The sequence below is a fragment of the Chaetomium fimeti genome (assembly GCF_033439085.1).
Source record: "Chaetomium fimeti strain CBS 168.71 chromosome Unknown B0H64scaffold_3, whole genome shotgun sequence".
NCBI lineage: Eukaryota > Fungi > Ascomycota > Sordariomycetes > Sordariales > Chaetomiaceae > Chaetomium > Chaetomium fimeti.
In genome coordinates this window covers 2,559,630-2,575,736 of record NW_026944331.1, presented here as the reverse complement: position 1 = coordinate 2,575,736, position 16,107 = coordinate 2,559,630, and the positions used below count along the sequence as shown (strand labels likewise).

Sequence of the window (16,107 nt, the reverse complement as noted above, 5' to 3'; positions counted from 1 at the left end):
GCTAACTAACGTGCTCGTGAAGGGTGGAAATACGGATTGCCGTGGCTCGCAGTTGCTAACTTCCGTTTCCGGCCTGGATCATCCTGTGTTGGTGATGGGATGCACACGTTGTAAGCCAAATTGGCCAATCCGAGTGCCGGATCGGGCTGTGTGGGGTCGTGTTTGCTCAGGAACACATGCCCAGGTGCCCAGCAAAGGGAAGGAGATCGGGATAAAATGCCGAGAAAGCTTAACCCGTGCCCAGAGAGCTTGTTCTCTCTAGTGTCCCGCTCGCTCGCTTCCGAGCCGCGGAGGTTTATTCCGGCCGCTGCCCACATCGTAGCTTTGGAGCTGCCATGTTAGGAAGCTCACAAAGCCATTGCGTGCTGTGGGGAGCCCTCGAGCCGCTTCCTACTGCTAATCGACATGCTCAATTCCGGGATTAATCGGGTTGGTGTGGGGGCTTCTGTTCCATCAGTAGGGTCGCTTCTGCAGGAATTACGCGGCTAATATATGCATCCTGGGAAGGTGGATAATATGAGGCCGTTTATCTCTAGAGACCAGGCGGGAACATCGGAAGACTTTCGTGATCGAAGCCCGGGGGGGGGGGGGGGGGCAACATGGAAGAGCTCACGTCTCGCCAACCCCACACACCACCAACGATTGCTACTCGCTACCGCAGTGTACCTTGGCCAAGATCGTATGCATGTTCGCACCTAGTGGGTGAGACATCATACCTAGTACACCAGCATCGTGTGGCTGTTGTTGTTGCATACCTCCACGTGTTTGTTCTGAACGGTCGGCGAGCCGAAAGTACGGGTTGTTGTTACCCCTTGAATCATAGTAATCGGGATGGTCTCGTACGTTGCCCTTCTGTCGGCCGTAGCCTAAATGGTGTTATGTTCCCAATCGTTGGTGTGGTACTGCCGTCTGTTTGTGTTGTGCTCGGATCTATTCGTGTATGTTCCCATTCGGTGTTTGATTCCAGAGTGGATGCCTGGATCTTGGTGGCAGCGGCTGAAGCCTCAATTTGCAGCAGTGTTGCTATTCAATCACACTTACTGCACTTGCTTCGTATGTGTCATATCAAGCGTAAGCTTCAGGTTGGGGTTGGGTTGAGGATAGTGCTAGCTATGGGATAGGGGGAAGGAAGAACGCCATCACACAAAGATGAGTAGGTAAAGATGGTGAATTCTTCCATGGCTATTCTCAAAAGGAAAAGGGCAAGGAAAACTCAAGTAAAACCTGCTACCCAATGAAAAGTACCAGCCATGCATTTCGATTTATATCAAGTTCATGCGCGTGCTCCTCTTATGCCCTTGTCTCTATCTACCGCGGAAGCTTGAACCCAAGATCAGAAAACCGTACCTGGATTTGAGGGTCGAAGCCACCAAGTTTGGTAAGAAACGCCGGCGTAGCGTTCGATACTTCTTTCTTGGTCTGTTTAGCGATGTGCTTCAGGAGGGCCTCGATGTCTGCAGCGGACTGTTCCGCTGCCTCTGCATCCCTCGTAACTAGGAAGTTGGCACAGTATATGTTCAGAAGCATTGTCGGCTTCAAAACAGGTATTTTGTCGACCATAACAATATCGTTCTTAGAGTCGGGAAACGGCTGGCAAACGTCCTTGGGCTCCCAAAAGCGGACAGCCTCCTTGTCGCCCGAATCTTTCACGTACCAGACCTTGCTTGCTGACTGGTTGCACTTGAAGCGGCTGGTACTCCGGCACAGAGCGTCGATTCTCCTCGAGGTCGTGCCAGAAGGCACAAACACGTCCACAGAAGTAACCGAGTTCCGGATCTCTAGCATGGCGAGGGCCGAGCAGCCCACCATGGCGTAGGTCTTTCCCTTAAGGGCGCCGGCCAGCTTGCCGACAATGGTGTTGAAGGTTTTCAAACGGATGCCCGGCATCGCCAGCGGGCTGCCGCTAGGGCGTGTGGCATTGACAACTTGAACTGGGCGTGCGCTAGGTGGCTCCGCTCTAACAATGCGACTCGGAGGGGTAGACGCTGTGGCATTTGTGTTCGTTGCTGTCCCAGTTGTTGTCGTTCCGGTTGTGCCCCCCCCAGTTGTTCTCGTCACTGTTGTTCTCGTCCCACTTGTCCCCGTCCCGGTTGTTGCAGGCTTTCCAGTTGTCGAGGAGTTCGAGTTGTCCATCTTCTTCGCAAGCGAGCTGGTGTTATTCTTGAGCTGGAATTGGCCGATGTGTTGGTCGTGCGAACTGAGGCGGCGTTGCGTGTGGTAATAACAAAGTATAATAACAGGGTCAACCTTCAAGGTTATTGTGGAAGTAAGTACTAGGGGCTGTTTGTTTTGTTCCTAGTGTGTAGCCAAGTGCGGACGTCAAAAGAAATATATCGTTGAGAGCCATCCTCGAAAGTTTTAGGATTCACGTCCATCTTCCTGTCAGCTGCCCTGAAACTAAACCAAAAGATGCCGGTTTAGGTAGGTAATTGTAGAACAAGTAAGACGGGGCTTAGCATGTTGCTCACATAGTAGGTACATACGTAGATTCGAACCCAGCAAGAATGCGAGCCACAAGGATGCCTAAGGATCAAACGGAATGGCCAGGGCGGGCCAATGGGCTGGCGCGCTTACACAGCACAGCGTAGGTTTTCTAACATGCTTGATTCTAAAGAGAGGGTGGCGTTAATAGCTCAGTTCATGATGTGGTTGATATCCTTACCTCGCTGCGAGATTTGTCTTACGATCCTATTCCGGAACCTTCGGGTCATACCAACGTGACGTACCCCCTTTTTTTCGTGAGCGGTTTCAGTGGCCTCAACGGCTTCGGGTATAGAGCCTCATCCCTGAAAATACATCTCGTGTCTATAGTCTTGTTCGGATCACTGTCTGGTCCCATTGCGTCCCCTTTCTTGCCGGGCACGCACCCTCTGGAGCTCGATAAAGTTGGCTCGTACGGAATATACATTTCCATTGCTGCCGCAGCCCGTGGGATTCGAGGTGTGGGCAGATGCTCGGCGTAAGCGGCGCTGTCTGCCGAGCGTCCTGATGTTTGGGGCTGGGGGGTGGGCCATCTTAGTGCGGCCGTGAAATGTGGCGATGCAGCACGGCGAAGGAGCTTCCCACAAGGCAACGTTTTTGCTTGGGACGAGAAGCCAGGACAAACCGTCGCCTTGTTTGTTGAGACTGGCCCGGAAATCATAACCAATTGTCCCCGTAAGCTTTCATTTGACCAGTTGTAAGTTGTAGTAACTACCTAGATAACAACCAAGTAGCTTTAGTTTGCTGAGTGGAAGCGCAAAATCCTGGGGTCACATCTCGACACCGTACTCGAGGTCCGTTTCCGGACTGCGGGTCCTTCCCGTCCTGTCCCTAATATGCTGAGTTGAACCTGTTAGGTTCTAACAATCTCGACATGCCCTATCGGTTTACTATTAGCCAACGATAATGAATAAACGAGGTCGATTGGAGACCAAGGCCATTGTACCTTTAACCATCAGGCCCCTTTCCTCCCACAACCTGTTGGCTGTACCGGACATACAGCGGAATCGACGCAGAGTCATTATCCCTGTCCTCAAAACATCAACTGGCCCATCCGTCCAGAATTAAGAAATGAGATCGGCGACGTTCATGGGCATCTCATCAATCTGGGTCGAGTAGTACACTGCCAAACATTAGCCAAAGCCAAGCCATGGAGATGAGGGGCACCTACGCTCAATATCTCGAAGAATGCGCACATCCTCGCTAGTAACGAAGTTGATGGCCACACCCTTACGGCCGAATCTACCCGAGCGGCCGATGCGGTGGATGTAATTCTCACGGTTGCTCGGCAAGTCGTAGTTGATTACCAAGCTCACTTGCTGGACGTCAATACCGCGGGCCCAGACGTCGGTCGAGATGAGGACTCTGCTGTTGCCCTGCCTGAAATCCTGCATAATGCTGTCACGCTCCTTTTGTGGCATGTCACCGTGCATGCTGCTGACGGTAAAGTTGGCCTCTCTCATCTTGTCCGTGAGCCAGTCGACCTTGCGTCGCGTGTTGCAGAAGATGACCGCCTGGGTGATAGTGAGGGTATCGTAGAGGTCGCAGAGCGTATCGAACTTCCAGTCCTCCTTCTCCACGGCGATGAAGTATTGCTTGAGCCCTTCGAGGGTCAACTCGTCACGCTTGACGAGGATGCGAACCGGGTCGGTCATGAACTTGGTGGTCATGTCGAGGACATCGTATGGGAGGGTGGCGGAGACAACGACGACTTGGGTGGCAGGCGGGAGATAGCGGTACACGTCGTAGATCTGCTCTCGGAAGCCCTGGTTGAGAAGCTCGTCGGCTTCGTCGAGCACGAGCATCTTGATGTGGCGGGTGCGTAGGTGGCGGCGGCGGATCATGTCGGCAACACGACCCGGAGTTCCAGATACGATGTGTTGACCGTAATCGAGCTTGCGGATATCCTCGCCCACGTTGGTCCCACCAATGCAAGCGTGGCACTGAACGTTCATGTAGTCGCCTAGGGCCATGACGACGCTCTGAATCTGTGTCGCAAGTTCGCGGGTCGGGGACAGGACAAGCGCTTGTGTCTCCCGCACGGCGGTATCGATGACCTGGAGCATGCTGATGGAGAAGGTGGCTGTTTTACCCGTTCCGGATTGTGCCTGCGCGATAGTGTCGCGGCCCTTGCAGATCTGGACGATGGCTCGAGACTGGACGGCGGACGGTGACTCGTACCCATAAGCGTAGATGCCGCGAAGGAGGCTCTCTGCAAGGAGAATTGTTAGCGAGTCATGGCTTCGAGCCCTCCATGATTCCCATGCGACGCACCTTTCAGCGACATCGACTCAAAGGTCGGATGCACTGTGACCTCCTTCGAGGTCGAGAATTGGATCTTCTCATCGGCCTTGCGGTCGATACCAGCTCCGTCTGCCATGGTTGTGGTTGTATGGCGTTTTATTCTCGATTGTCGGTGTTGTTTGGTGTCGTTGCGGAGTGTTTTACTTGTGTAATGTGAATTGCGCCTGGGAAGGTTGAAGGCGAATCAAGCCTGCGCTGGGAAGTGGATCTCAACTTTTCGGCCAGGCTCGCCAGGTTCAGCCCGGCTGAACTTCGGTTGCACCTGCACGGTCCAGACGCGTCGCAGTTTTGGCGCATCCGCAAGCAATTGAGCGCCAAGGAATCAAAGAGCTGGAGCAGCCAACTCACGACGCTATCAGCGCAACTTTTACTACAGCCACCACAGTTTTGCCTTTTCAACATTTGCAACCTGTAAATACCAGAGCAAGATGTTACTCGAAGACCAGCGTTATATCCACGAGGACCTCGAGCGTCTCGAACAAGGCATTGCCGATCGCATGAGCGAGGAGCCCAAACACGTGAGTTTTACTTGATGCGCCACCGTCTTTCTTCTCTTCTTTCTCAAACAGGTGGCCTTGTTAACTTTTGACATGCTCACAATTGATAGATTCGCGACCGTTTGAACCGAGACCATGAGGTAGCGCAGCTGCTCGACCAAATTCAAAGTCAATCAGCCGAGCTTTTACCACTCTACGATGACAAGACCGGACTTCGATCGAAGGAGATCCTGCAAATCAGCACCGGCGACCCATTCGAGGAGTTCTACCGCCAAGTAACGGGCGTCAAAGACCATCATGCACGATACCCGAACGAGCAAGCCGAGAATTCGGAGCAGTGGTATCGGCCACAGAAAGGAGGGGATGACCAGCCGTACATCGTCGAGAGCATGTTCTCAGGCGAGGAGGCATATGGCCGGTTTTTCGATTTGCACAACTGCCACGACTCGTACTTGAACCTCCCGAACGCAAAACGCCTGGGGTACATGCAGTATCTTGAGGTCTTCGACAACTTCCAGCCGGGGTATGGAGGAGTGAAGCGGGCAGACAAGTTGACGGATCCATACTTCAAGTACCTCGGCGATCTCATGGGGTATCTGGAGTCGTTTATGCGACGAACCCGGCCCTTGGAGAATATCGATCAGGTACTGGAAGGCTGGCAGCGGGACTTCGAGGCAGCGTGGGAGAAGCGCGAGGTCCAAGGGTGGCAAACAGACAAGGCGGCGCAAGCCGGAGCGGCCGAGCGAACTCTGAGCACACCCGATGCTGTCTGGTGCGACGCCTGCGAGAAAGAGTTCAAGAACGACAATGTTTACAAGGGCCATCTGAAAGGTCGAAAACACGTCAAGGCAGCGGAGCTTTTGGCGCAGGAGCAAGGGTCGCAGGACGGCAACGCAAACGGCAAGCGCACCGACTCCGCGCAGGAGTTAAAAGAGCGGGCAGTTGCGGAGAGGGAATTCCGTGTCAAGAAACTAACGGGCGCCATGAACATTGAGAAGGACGACACGCGGGTGAACGTGGAGCGCCGACAGGGCATGACGGAGCGAGAACGGGCCCAGGAGCTGGAAAACCTTTACAACATGACGTCTGGGGGACAGAATAAGGAGGAGGAAGAGGAGGAGCAAGATGAGGGCGACGACAAGCTTTACAACCCTCTGAAGCTACCCCTCGCGTGGGACGGCAAGCCGATCCCGTTCTGGTTGTATAGGCTCCATGGGCTGGGCCAAGAGTTCCCTTGTGAGGTTTGCGGCAACTTCGTCTACCGCGGCCGGCGTGCCTTTGACAAGCACTTCAACGAAACCAACCACATCACGAACCTGAAGCGTCTCGGTATCACGGACACGTACCTGTTCCGGGATATCACATCGATCGCCGAGGCGGTTCGCCTCTGGGACAAGATTCAGCGAGACCAGAACAGGGGACAGATAGATGACGGGGCGGTGGTGCAGATGGAGGATGCCGAGGGCAATGTGATGCCGGAGAAGGTGTATCTCGATTTGCAGAAGCAGGGGCTGTTGTAAGAGGTGAGCGCGAGGTAGGGAGGGGGGAACTGGCGTTGGATTTGTATATATGGGAAACATAAGTGGTAGCTGATACCCGACAGGCGATTACTTCGAGTCGTTGGTGCTTGTGAGGTGTGGAGGTGAAGCTGAAGATGAGAAACATCCTCCCAGCACCAGAAGCCATTTCTTGGCGGCTCATGCAAATGATGGAGTTGCCCCACCAGGTCCCTGCGGCATTGGGCCCACTTTGAAAGGCAGAAGCGGGGCGTCAATGGTCACCCCAGCGCCGAACCACCAACATCGCAAGTAAACAAATCAATTGAGCATCTCCTGAACTCGCACACCGACCCGCAAGCCTCATATTCTTGCTCGATGTCTAATTGCACCACGAACTAAACTCAGCCCCCGGATGGAGTTCCCACCCTTGGCACGACAACACGCTCGATTGCGTGAGATGCCGCAAACCTGAGGATGCACCAAGCCAAAACGAAACATCCCCGATCATCACCATGGCGAGCCTGCACAGCCCGATCCCGGCCCTCTACACCGTCTACGTTTTGCGATCAACCATCCGCCATGCATCCTTTTACGTCGGTTCCACGCCGAACCCACCGCGCCGGCTGAGCCAGCACAATGGCCTCGTGGGCGGCGGTGCCGTCCGCACCTCGCGCGGCAACCTCCGGCCCTGGGAAATGATCACCCTCGTCTCCGGCTTCCCGAGCTCGACAGCAGCGCTGAAGTTTGAGTATGCCCCTCCCTTCCCTCCCCCTCCCCCCCTCTCTTCTCCTCCATCCTACCCTCTCCCCAACCCCCGCCCTCTCAAGACCCTTAACTAACCACACACCCAGATGGGCGCTCAACAACCCGCACCTCTCAGTGCACATCCCATCCGCGCTGCGCTCATCCGTCGTGACGCGGACCAAGCGCAAGCGGGGGAAGCCGCGGCGGCCGGCCAAGAGCATGGCGTCGGTCGCGTCCTGCCTGCACCTGCTGCTGCGCGTGCCCAGCTTTGCGCGCTGGCCGCTGCGCGTGCACTTCTTCAACCGCGACGCCTTTCGTGCGTGGGAGAAGTGGTGCTCTACTACTGCTGTGGGCGAGGGGTTGATGGCGGGGTTGAAGGTGGTGACGGATTTTGGGGGGGAGCGGAGGGCCGGGGATGGGGAGGAGGGTGAACAGTCACCGTCACCGCCGCCGTGGGGCATACATGCGTTGCCGTTGGACTACGAGCCGGTTAAGGAGTATGTGGCTAAGGGGCAGGAAATCTTCGAGTTTGAGCGGCAGGGGCGATGCCTCGTCTGTCGAGAGGAGATGAAGGCGGGGGAAGGGCTGCATGCGCTCTGCACGCACGACGGCTGTGATGGAGTTGGCCATGTCTCTTGCTGGGGCCGACATTTTCTCAAGAACGACGAGGCAGGCAGTATAGTGCCGGTTCAAGGCCACTGCCCGAAGTGCAAGAAGGCGGTGGACTGGGGCGACATGATGAAGGAGCTGACGCTGAGGGTCAGAGGCCACAAAGAGGTGAAAAAACTGCTGAAGCGGAAGCCGAAGCGCGTTACTAAGGAAACCAACAAGGCATGAGTGATGGGTTTATATCATGGAGATTCATCGGTAATTTTGGGGCATTGGAACTGGGCTTGGTTTGTTTTCGGTACGGCGTCCAAGGGGCCAGGACGGCAGCAATTGCAAATGTTAAGATACCCGGATGGATCGGTAGTCCTTCATATTGAATGCGGTGGGCGGTTAGTTCTCTTTTCCTTGGGATTGGTAGTCCTCGCCTTGCTCGCCAATGGCCTGCCTCATCCCATCCTGGAAGCCGATCATGGCGCGGCATCTGATGTCGTCGGGCCTCTCGGAGGTGGGAGTGGGAACCTGCCCATTTGGGTTGCACAAAGCGATCAGTCAGCTTGGTCCTCCCGCTTGGCACGACACTCTTCCAACGTCAAGTCATTCCTGATTGGTTGTGCAGTCCAAAATTGGGGCCTTGCCAATATCAGTGCATGTTGAAGCAACCACAACCACATCGGCCTCTCAGCCATATCGCACCAGCTGAGATTATGTTGCCGAGCGCAAAAGGTATGTAATCCGTAGAATTGGATACTGTGTAGGTAAGGTACCTAGTTATGGATACTATCCCAAACTAATTTATTTGTTTTTTTGTCACCTGTATGCAACCTTTGACGGTTTGATCCGACTTCTCACGATTGATGTTTCAATGGCGGATTAGGGTAAGATGCGCAACCTGAGTCGCCATCGCCAGCTGACCACACCACTTCTCCTGCACATGCATTTTTGCAGCCTTGGTGTTCCCAGTCTTGGAGGGGTGAGCCGAGAAAGGCATTGTCCTCGGTATTGAGCCGAGTAATACATGATGTGTCAAGCCACCAAAATCCTCATTGGCGACCCTGTTACTACAGGTTACCACGGCGAGCCGCAGAAGGTCTGGACATTTCTCCCTCTCCCATTCACTGCCTTGCGTTTATTGGTGTCATGCGGGGGCATTTCTTTGTGCGATGGCGCCCAGATGCAAGGGTCTCCCTTCGCGAAGTGGCCCGTCCCATCGTTTCCGTCCTTATCCCTCCTCTGTATTTCGCAGCGTCATCATTTTTTGTTGGCCGCTTGAACAATGTCAGCCAGAAAGTGTATTTCTGTAAAAATTAGAAAAATGGACCAATTCCCTTAGACGCCCCTGTTTTAGGTACTTGGTATAAAAACATCAATGAATTTGAGGGATGTCGTGGTGAGAGTCAGGTTCCGTCGCGACGTTGAACCCCCCGCAGACCCACTCTTTCGCGGGAATGTCGAATGGGTGCATGCCCGTGTGTGCGGTTTTGCGCCTCCCAAATTCCTTCCGGTCACTGCCGTTGCCGCTTTCCCTCGCCTGTCTTGGGAACCTCTCCCGTCTTCGGTCGGCCCCATACTCCATCTTACCCACAGCCCACTCACACCCGACCCTTCGGTGCTCCGCCTTCTTTCCCTTCACCCACCTTATTCCGAACCATTTCCAATCTTTGTTCGACCTCGACCTGTCGCCTCAACTGTGCCCCAACCCAGGCGTTATTCGTGGCCCAGCCCCAACGCAACATCGAATCTCGAATTTCGATCTCGCCTTGGCGTGTCCATATTCCCTGTGATTGCCAGAGGCACCATCGTGGTCGGCACCCGTTGAAGCTGCTCGCATGGTCTGAAGAGGGAAAGACAATTTGTAGCTTCTTTGATCTCCCGGAACTGAAGGGTATGTGCACTGTGTATTAGGGGTTTTCCTTCACGACCCCGTGTGCCGACCGCACCGTTTCCGTGTCGCGCATGTCTCTAATATCGGTTGTCGCGCTCCCTTTACAGATCCCCCGTTTACGATGCGCTCAACACCTTTTTGACCCCTCCCGACCGATTCCCCTGCGAACATCATCCCGAACACCATTACCGAGACGTGATTGCCTCTGCCATCAAGATCGCCAGCGAGATTGGTTTCGGGAACGGTATCTTCAGTGGGCGGGTCAAACGAAGGACCAAGCAGCTCGCAGGGTTCGATTGTGAATGCGAACATGAGAGGCTCTTCGGCGGCGGCTTCCCCGGCAATCCCCGGCGCTGGCGGGAAGCAAAAGACTTCACAACCCAACTCAAACGGCACGCAGTCGACGAAACCGCCGAGTCCCCTCAGCTCGCTGACCAGCGCCCCCCTCGACTTAGCCTCAGTCGAGCGACGCGGTCAACCCAATGCCTGCCCTGAGCCGGCCAAGAGAAAGAGCCGACCTCATGGCCTCCAAGAAGCGCCTACCTATCGCCCGACGGAGGAGGAGTGGAAAGAGCCATTCGAGTACATCAGGAAGATTTCCCCCGAGGCGCGGCAGTACGGCATTTGCAAGATCATCCCTCCCGAGTCGTGGAACCCGGATTTTGCCATCGACACAGAGGTGAGTGGCTCCAACGGGAGCCAAAGGGACGCGATGGTGGGACTCGAACTGACGATAGGACGCAGAGGTTCCATTTCCGCACGCGCAAACAAGAGTTGAACTCTGTCGAAGGCTGTAAGGCTTCCCCTCCCCGGCCCGCGACGCGCTTCTGCTCGGGACGTAATGCTGAGCCGGGCGGTTTAGGCACCCGCGCGAACCTGTCTTATCTCGATGCCCTCGCCAAGTTCCACAAGCAGCAGGGGACAAACATGACGCGGTGGCCCTACGTCGACAAGAAGCCCCTCGATCTCTATCGGTTAAAGAAAGCAGTCGAGGCCCGTGGCGGCTTCGAGAAGGTTTGCAAGCTCAAGAAGTGGGCCGAAATCGGCCGTGATCTCGGCTACAGCGGCAAGATCATGTCTTCTCTGTCCACATCGTTGAAGAACTCGTATCAGAAATGGCTCTGCCCGTACGAGGACTATCTGAGGATCGCTAAACCAGGCGTTCATCAGCAGCTCGAGCTCGAGTACGGCGGCCCTTTGACCCCGAGCCCTGCTCCGAGTCCACTGAAGCGATCCAATGTGCCGACGCCTGCCGGCATCGGGTCCGAGTCTCCGGCGAGGCATGCGACAGATGCGCTGCGCGCGTCCATGGACGGGCCAGCAAAGGACACGGACCCGGATGTTTCCATGTCGGATACCTCGGGTTTTGGCACTCCCAAGCCAACATCTGGCTTCACCGCCGTGAACTCGGCCGGGTTTTCCGCCATCAACTCTGGCTTTACCAGCGTCAACCGTTCAATAGCCTCCGCCTCGGACGGGAAGGGCCCGGTCACACCAAAGCCCAATGGTACACCTGCCACCTCTGCCAAAAACACACCCGAGTTCCGTTCGTCGATGCTTGGGCCCTCGAACCTCAAACGGCAAATGAGCTGCGACAGCCTCGATTCTGCCAAGAAGGAACCGGCCGATGCGGACGATGGGGATTCCGGGAGCCGTAGAAGCAAGAGACTCAAGAAAGGTGAGTGAACTCTCAGGGTGCCCTTGCCGAGTGGTCGTCGACCCGCTACAGGGATGATGCTGACATCGAGCTGCACAGATACGGTCCCGACTGTCGCCGGTTCGCACATGTCCCTCTTCCGCTCAGCTGTGCCTAGGTTACCTCGGGACGAGTCTGCGTCTCCTGGAGAGGTATGCTGAATGATTCCATTACCATCTATTGACCCCCGTCGCTGATAAGAAGACAGAAATGCGAGCAATGCGGCAAAGGTAGCGAGGACAACGGCTTTCTCCTCACCTGCGAGACTTGCGACCATGGTTACCACGGTGCTTGCCTCGATCCTCCTCTCAAAGTCAAGCCCGAGACCGAATGGAATTGCCCGCGGTGCTTGGTTGGCGACGGCCAATTTGGGTTTGAGGAAGGCGGGCTGTACTCGCTGAAGCAGTTTCAGGAGAAGGCTGCCGACTTCAAGCAGCAGTACTTCTCCAACAAGATGCCGTTTGACCCCGTCCTGAATTGCCATCGGCCGGTCACAGAGGATGATGTCGAACACGAGTTCTGGCGGCTGGTTGCTGACATTGAGGAGACCGTGACGGTGGAGTACGGAGCTGACATTCACTGCACCACCCACGGCTCCGGGTTCCCGACCATCGAGAAATATCCCGACAACCCATACTCGACCGACCCGTGGAATCTCACCCTCCTCCCCCTTCACCCAGAGAGTTTATTCAGGCACATCAAGTCCGATATTTCAGGCATGACGGTGCCCTGGGTCTATGTTGGCATGACTTTCTCGACTTTCTGCTGGCATAACGAGGACCACTACTCTTATTCGTCGAACTATCAACACTTCGGCGCGACTAAAACTTGGTACGGGATTCCCGGTGAAGACGCCGAGAAGTTTGAGAATGCCATGAGAGAGGCTGTCCCGGAACTGTTTGAAACACAGCCGGATCTTCTTTTCCAGTTGGTTACGCTCCTCACTCCGGAGCAGTTGCAAAAGGCCGGGGTGCGTGTCTTTGCCCTGGACCAACGGGCCGGGCAGTTCGTCATCACTTTCCCGCAAGCGTACCACGCGGGGTTCAACCACGGCTTTAACTTCAATGAGGCGGTCAACTTTGCTCCTTGCGACTGGGAGCCCTATGGCCTCGCCGGTGTTGAGAGGCTCCAGCAGTTTCGTCGGCAACCCTGTTTTTCGCACGACGAGTTGTTGTGGACCGCGGCCGAAGGCGTCACAAGCGGTGGGCTCACGATACAGACGGCGAAATGGCTGGCGCCCGCACTGGAGAAGGTCGAGAAACGGGAACTCTCCCAGCGAGCCGAATTCGTTGCCAAGCACGATTTTATCGCCAAGCATCTCGATGCCAAACATCCAGCGCAACACCACCGGTGTGTGTTTGGTGGAGAAGGCGATGACGAGTGCCCCATGATGTTCAAGATCGACGACGCCGATGTTCCAGAGGAGGAGTACGGATGTTTCTACTGCAAAGCCTTCACCTACCTTTCCCGGTTCATTTGTCTCAAGACGGGCAAGGTGCTGTGCCTCCTACACGCTGGAAACCACCCCTGCTGCGACCTCCAGGAGTCGGACAGGTACCTTGGAAAGGAGCATGCCCTCTATTACCGCAAGTCGGATGACGTCATTGCCGCAACGTGCAAGAAGGTGGTCGACAAAGCTCACGTACCCGAGGCCTGGGAAGAGAAATATGATAGGCTCCTGGACGAGGAGGCTACACCATCGCTCAAGACGCTGCGTAACCTTGTTACCGAAGGCGAAAAGATCCCCTACGACCTGCCGTCCCTTCCGGTCCTGAAGGCCTTCGTCGACCGCTGCAACCACTGGGTCGAAGAAGCGACCAATTACACAGTCCGGAAACAACAGAACCGCCGGAAAAATGAGAAGGCGTGGCAGACAGGGGCCCGCAAATCCGTCGGGAATGCCCAGCACGACCAAAAGGAACGCGAGATGCGCAACGTCGCAAACATCTACCGCTTGCTGGACGAAGCTAAGCAGATTGGTTTCGACTGTCCGGAAATCCCCCAGCTACAGGAGCGCGCGGATGCCATCAAGGCCTTCCAGGAGGATGCGAGGACGATGCTGGAGCACCGTCAATCTCGTTCCATTGGCCCGGTTGAGAAGCTACTCGAGGATGGGCAGAGTTTTAACGTCGACATGCCAGAAATTGAGCAGCTGACACGCCTCCTGGACCAGCTTCAGTGGAACGAGAAAGCTAGCAGCAGCCGGAACACATTCATGACCTTGGAGGATGTCAGAGCGCTCATCGACGAGGGCCACCGGCTTAATGTGCCAGTCTACAACGACCACCTTGCCTTCTACACAGACCAGTTGACGGCAGGCCACATGTGGGATAAGAAGGTCCAGGAACTGATGAACGCTGACTCGATTCATTACCCGCAACTTCAAACCTTGGCAGACCAAGTCCAGTCCAACGCCTGGCCCGTTTGCCCGAAAACGATGGCCGCCGTGGACCAGATTCTCCACAAGCAGCGCGAAGCACACCGACAAATCATGGATTTGAACGAGCGTACGCAGGAGCCCGATTACCGAAACAGGCCGAAGTATGCAGAGGTTGCGGAGGTCATAAAGAAGATCGAAGAACTTCAGGCCAAGCCAACCGGGACCCATGAGCTCGAAAAGGAGCAAAAGCGCCACGAAGACTGGATGCGCAAGGGGAAGAAGCTCTTTGGGAAGACCAATGCTCCCCTGCATATCCTCAAGAGCCACATGGACTATGTGCTCGACCGCAACATCGACTGCTTCGACATCGTTCACGACAAGCCGCGCGTTCCAGCGGAGCCTGCCTCCCGGGAGCCGAGTGTCGACAAGGAACAGCCCAACCGCTGGGAAGACCCGAGGTTCCGCGAGGTATTCTGCATTTGTCGGCGCACAGAAGCCGGCATGATGATTGAGTGTGAACTATGCCACGAGTGGTATCACGGCAAATGTCTCAAGATCGCCCGCGGGAAGGTCAAGGAGGACGACAAGTACACATGCCCGATTTGCGACTGGCGCGTCAAGATTCCTCGCGATGCTGCTCGGCCCAAGTTGGAGGACCTCTTATCCTGGCAGGATGAGATTCCCAACTTGCCATTTCAGCCGGAAGAAGAGGAGGTTCTTAAGAAGATCATCGACAATGCGACCGACTTCCGCAACCACATTAGCGCATATTGTAACCCGATCATGGCCACGGCTTCCGAAGCGGAGGCACAGCGGTTTTACCTCCGCAAGATCGAGGGTGCCGAGATCCTCTTAGCCTACGAGACCAACTTTTTCCGGCAGGAGTTGCACAAGTGGAGCCCGGTTGCCCCGGAACCACCTCCGGTTCTCGAGGTGTCGAAGAGCACCCGCAAGCCACGACCGACCAAGCTACAAAAGATGCTCGCGCAATATGGCGTCGAAGATCCTGATGACCTGCCCGAGGACGTCAAGGGCAAAGCTAACAGCTTGAAACGCAAAGCCTTGAACGCCGAGGCCGCCGCCGCCGCCGCCTCTGCGCCTTCGGGTTCCATTATGATGGTCGGGAGCCCTGGATACCCATCACCCCACTCCTTCTTCCCGCGGAACTCATCCGCTCAACCTCCAACCCCGGGGCTTTCGAACCATGCGCACTCCCACTCATCCGGAGGAGCCGACGGATCGTCGTCACACAACCAGCAAGGCCCGTCCGGGTCGAGCTCGATTCTACGGGCCGACTCCATGGACATAGACCCGTCGTCCGCCCACCCAGGCCTCTTCCTTCGCGACGGCGCCGGACCCGGCCCGCAGCTGCTCGTCTCCGGCGACTCGACCCACGATCTCGAAGAGCGCCTCCTCCGCGGCACATTCGACGACGACGAACTCAACGCGCACCTCTCGACGGACCACGGCCGGGCCAGGGTGCTCGAGATCCTGTCGCGGACCGACACGGGCCGGCGCCGGGCCGAGGAGATCTTTGGGCCGGGCGCGCGGGGCGGCGGCGACCGCGGCCGCGACGACGGCGGTCCGTCCAGCGCCGCGCGGGACAACGACCCCATCGGGATCGGCGTCGGGAACGAAGGCGATGGCGACGACAGCATGTTTGTGGAGCTGGTCAACCAGGACGATGACGAGGACGGCGACTCCCCCCACCACCACCGTAAGAAGGCGGCGGCGGCCGATCACCACCACCACCACCCGTCGAACGCGGCCGAGATCCTGGAGGACCGTGGCGAGGCCGCGTCGTGGATGGATGCCCGGAAGGAATCTTAGTCGGATTCGGAGGGTTCTGATGTGTGCGCCGGGTTTTGGTAGTGGGGAGGGGGGCGGGAAAACGGAGTGTGTGTTGGTTGGGTGGGCTTTTGCGGTGCATTGCGGCTGGCTGGCTGGCTGGCGAAGGCTGGCCATGGCGTTTCTTGCGAGGGCGTTGAGATCGTTGCTTTGTGTGTCGTTTTTTT

General features: G+C 56.2%; 5 protein-coding genes across 5 annotated transcripts; 3 read left to right on the top strand and 2 right to left on the bottom strand.

Moving 5' to 3' along the window:
* Positions 1-1,308: 1,308 nt before the first annotated feature.
* B0H64DRAFT_440874 (uncharacterized protein) lies at positions 1,309-1,887 on the bottom strand (the record flags this gene model as incomplete). Its single annotated transcript, XM_062806514.1, has 1 exon — positions 1,309-1,887. The coding sequence occupies one exon, from the start codon at positions 1,885-1,887 to the stop codon at positions 1,309-1,311; it is 579 nt and encodes a 192-aa protein (XP_062660920.1).
* Positions 1,888-3,139: 1,252 nt separating this feature from the next.
* Positions 3,140-4,964, bottom strand: B0H64DRAFT_339207 (P-loop containing nucleoside triphosphate hydrolase protein). Its single transcript, XM_062801196.1, has 3 exons — positions 4,756-4,964; positions 3,653-4,693; positions 3,140-3,604 (listed from the first exon to the last, which is right to left on the bottom strand). The coding sequence occupies exons 1-3, from the start codon at positions 4,859-4,861 to the stop codon at positions 3,546-3,548; spliced, it is 1,206 nt and encodes a 401-aa protein (XP_062660919.1). The 5' UTR covers positions 4,862-4,964; the 3' UTR covers positions 3,140-3,545.
* A 154-nt stretch (positions 4,965-5,118) lies between these two features.
* Positions 5,119-6,802, top strand: B0H64DRAFT_357337 (uncharacterized protein; the record flags this gene model as incomplete). The annotated part of the gene is made up of 2 exons (XM_062801618.1): positions 5,119-5,303; positions 5,393-6,802. The coding sequence occupies exons 1-2, from the start codon at positions 5,214-5,216 to the stop codon at positions 6,800-6,802; spliced, it is 1,500 nt and encodes a 499-aa protein (XP_062660918.1). The 5' UTR covers positions 5,119-5,213.
* Positions 6,803-7,041: 239 nt separating this feature from the next.
* B0H64DRAFT_123692 (structure-specific endonuclease subunit SLX1) lies at positions 7,042-8,521 on the top strand. Its single transcript, XM_062798002.1, has 2 exons — positions 7,042-7,529; positions 7,633-8,521. The coding sequence occupies exons 1-2, from the start codon at positions 7,294-7,296 to the stop codon at positions 8,360-8,362; spliced, it is 966 nt and encodes a 321-aa protein (XP_062660917.1). The 5' UTR covers positions 7,042-7,293; the 3' UTR covers positions 8,363-8,521.
* A 1,805-nt stretch (positions 8,522-10,326) lies between these two features.
* Positions 10,327-15,922, top strand: B0H64DRAFT_320699 (PLU-1-like protein-domain-containing protein; the record flags this gene model as incomplete). Its single annotated transcript, XM_062800478.1, has 5 exons — positions 10,327-10,695; positions 10,761-10,809; positions 10,879-11,694; positions 11,773-11,864; positions 11,921-15,922. 5 exons carry the CDS (start codon positions 10,327-10,329, stop codon positions 15,920-15,922), a joined length of 5,328 nt encoding a protein of 1,775 aa, XP_062660916.1.
* Between the last annotated feature and the right edge of the window lie 185 nt (positions 15,923-16,107).

Bases quoted from the DNA above. Each gene is read 5' to 3' on its own strand.
- B0H64DRAFT_339207 (XM_062801196.1), bottom strand. From the start codon at position 4,861: ATGGCAGACGGAGCTGGTATCGACCGCAAGGCCGATGAGAAGATCCAA. The intron at 4,694-4,755 runs GTGCGTCGCATG...TTCTCCTTGCAG, and splicing joins TGAGTCGATGTCGCTGAAAG to AGAGCCTCCTTCGCGGCATC. The intron at 3,605-3,652 runs GTAGGTGCCCCT...AATGTTTGGCAG, and splicing joins CATTCTTCGAGATATTGAGC to TGTACTACTCGACCCAGATT.
- B0H64DRAFT_123692 (XM_062798002.1), top strand. From the start codon at position 7,294: ATGGCGAGCCTGCACAGCCCGATCCCGGCCCTCTACACCGTCTACGTT. The intron at 7,530-7,632 runs GTATGCCCCTCC...CCACACACCCAG, and splicing joins ACAGCAGCGCTGAAGTTTGA to ATGGGCGCTCAACAACCCGC.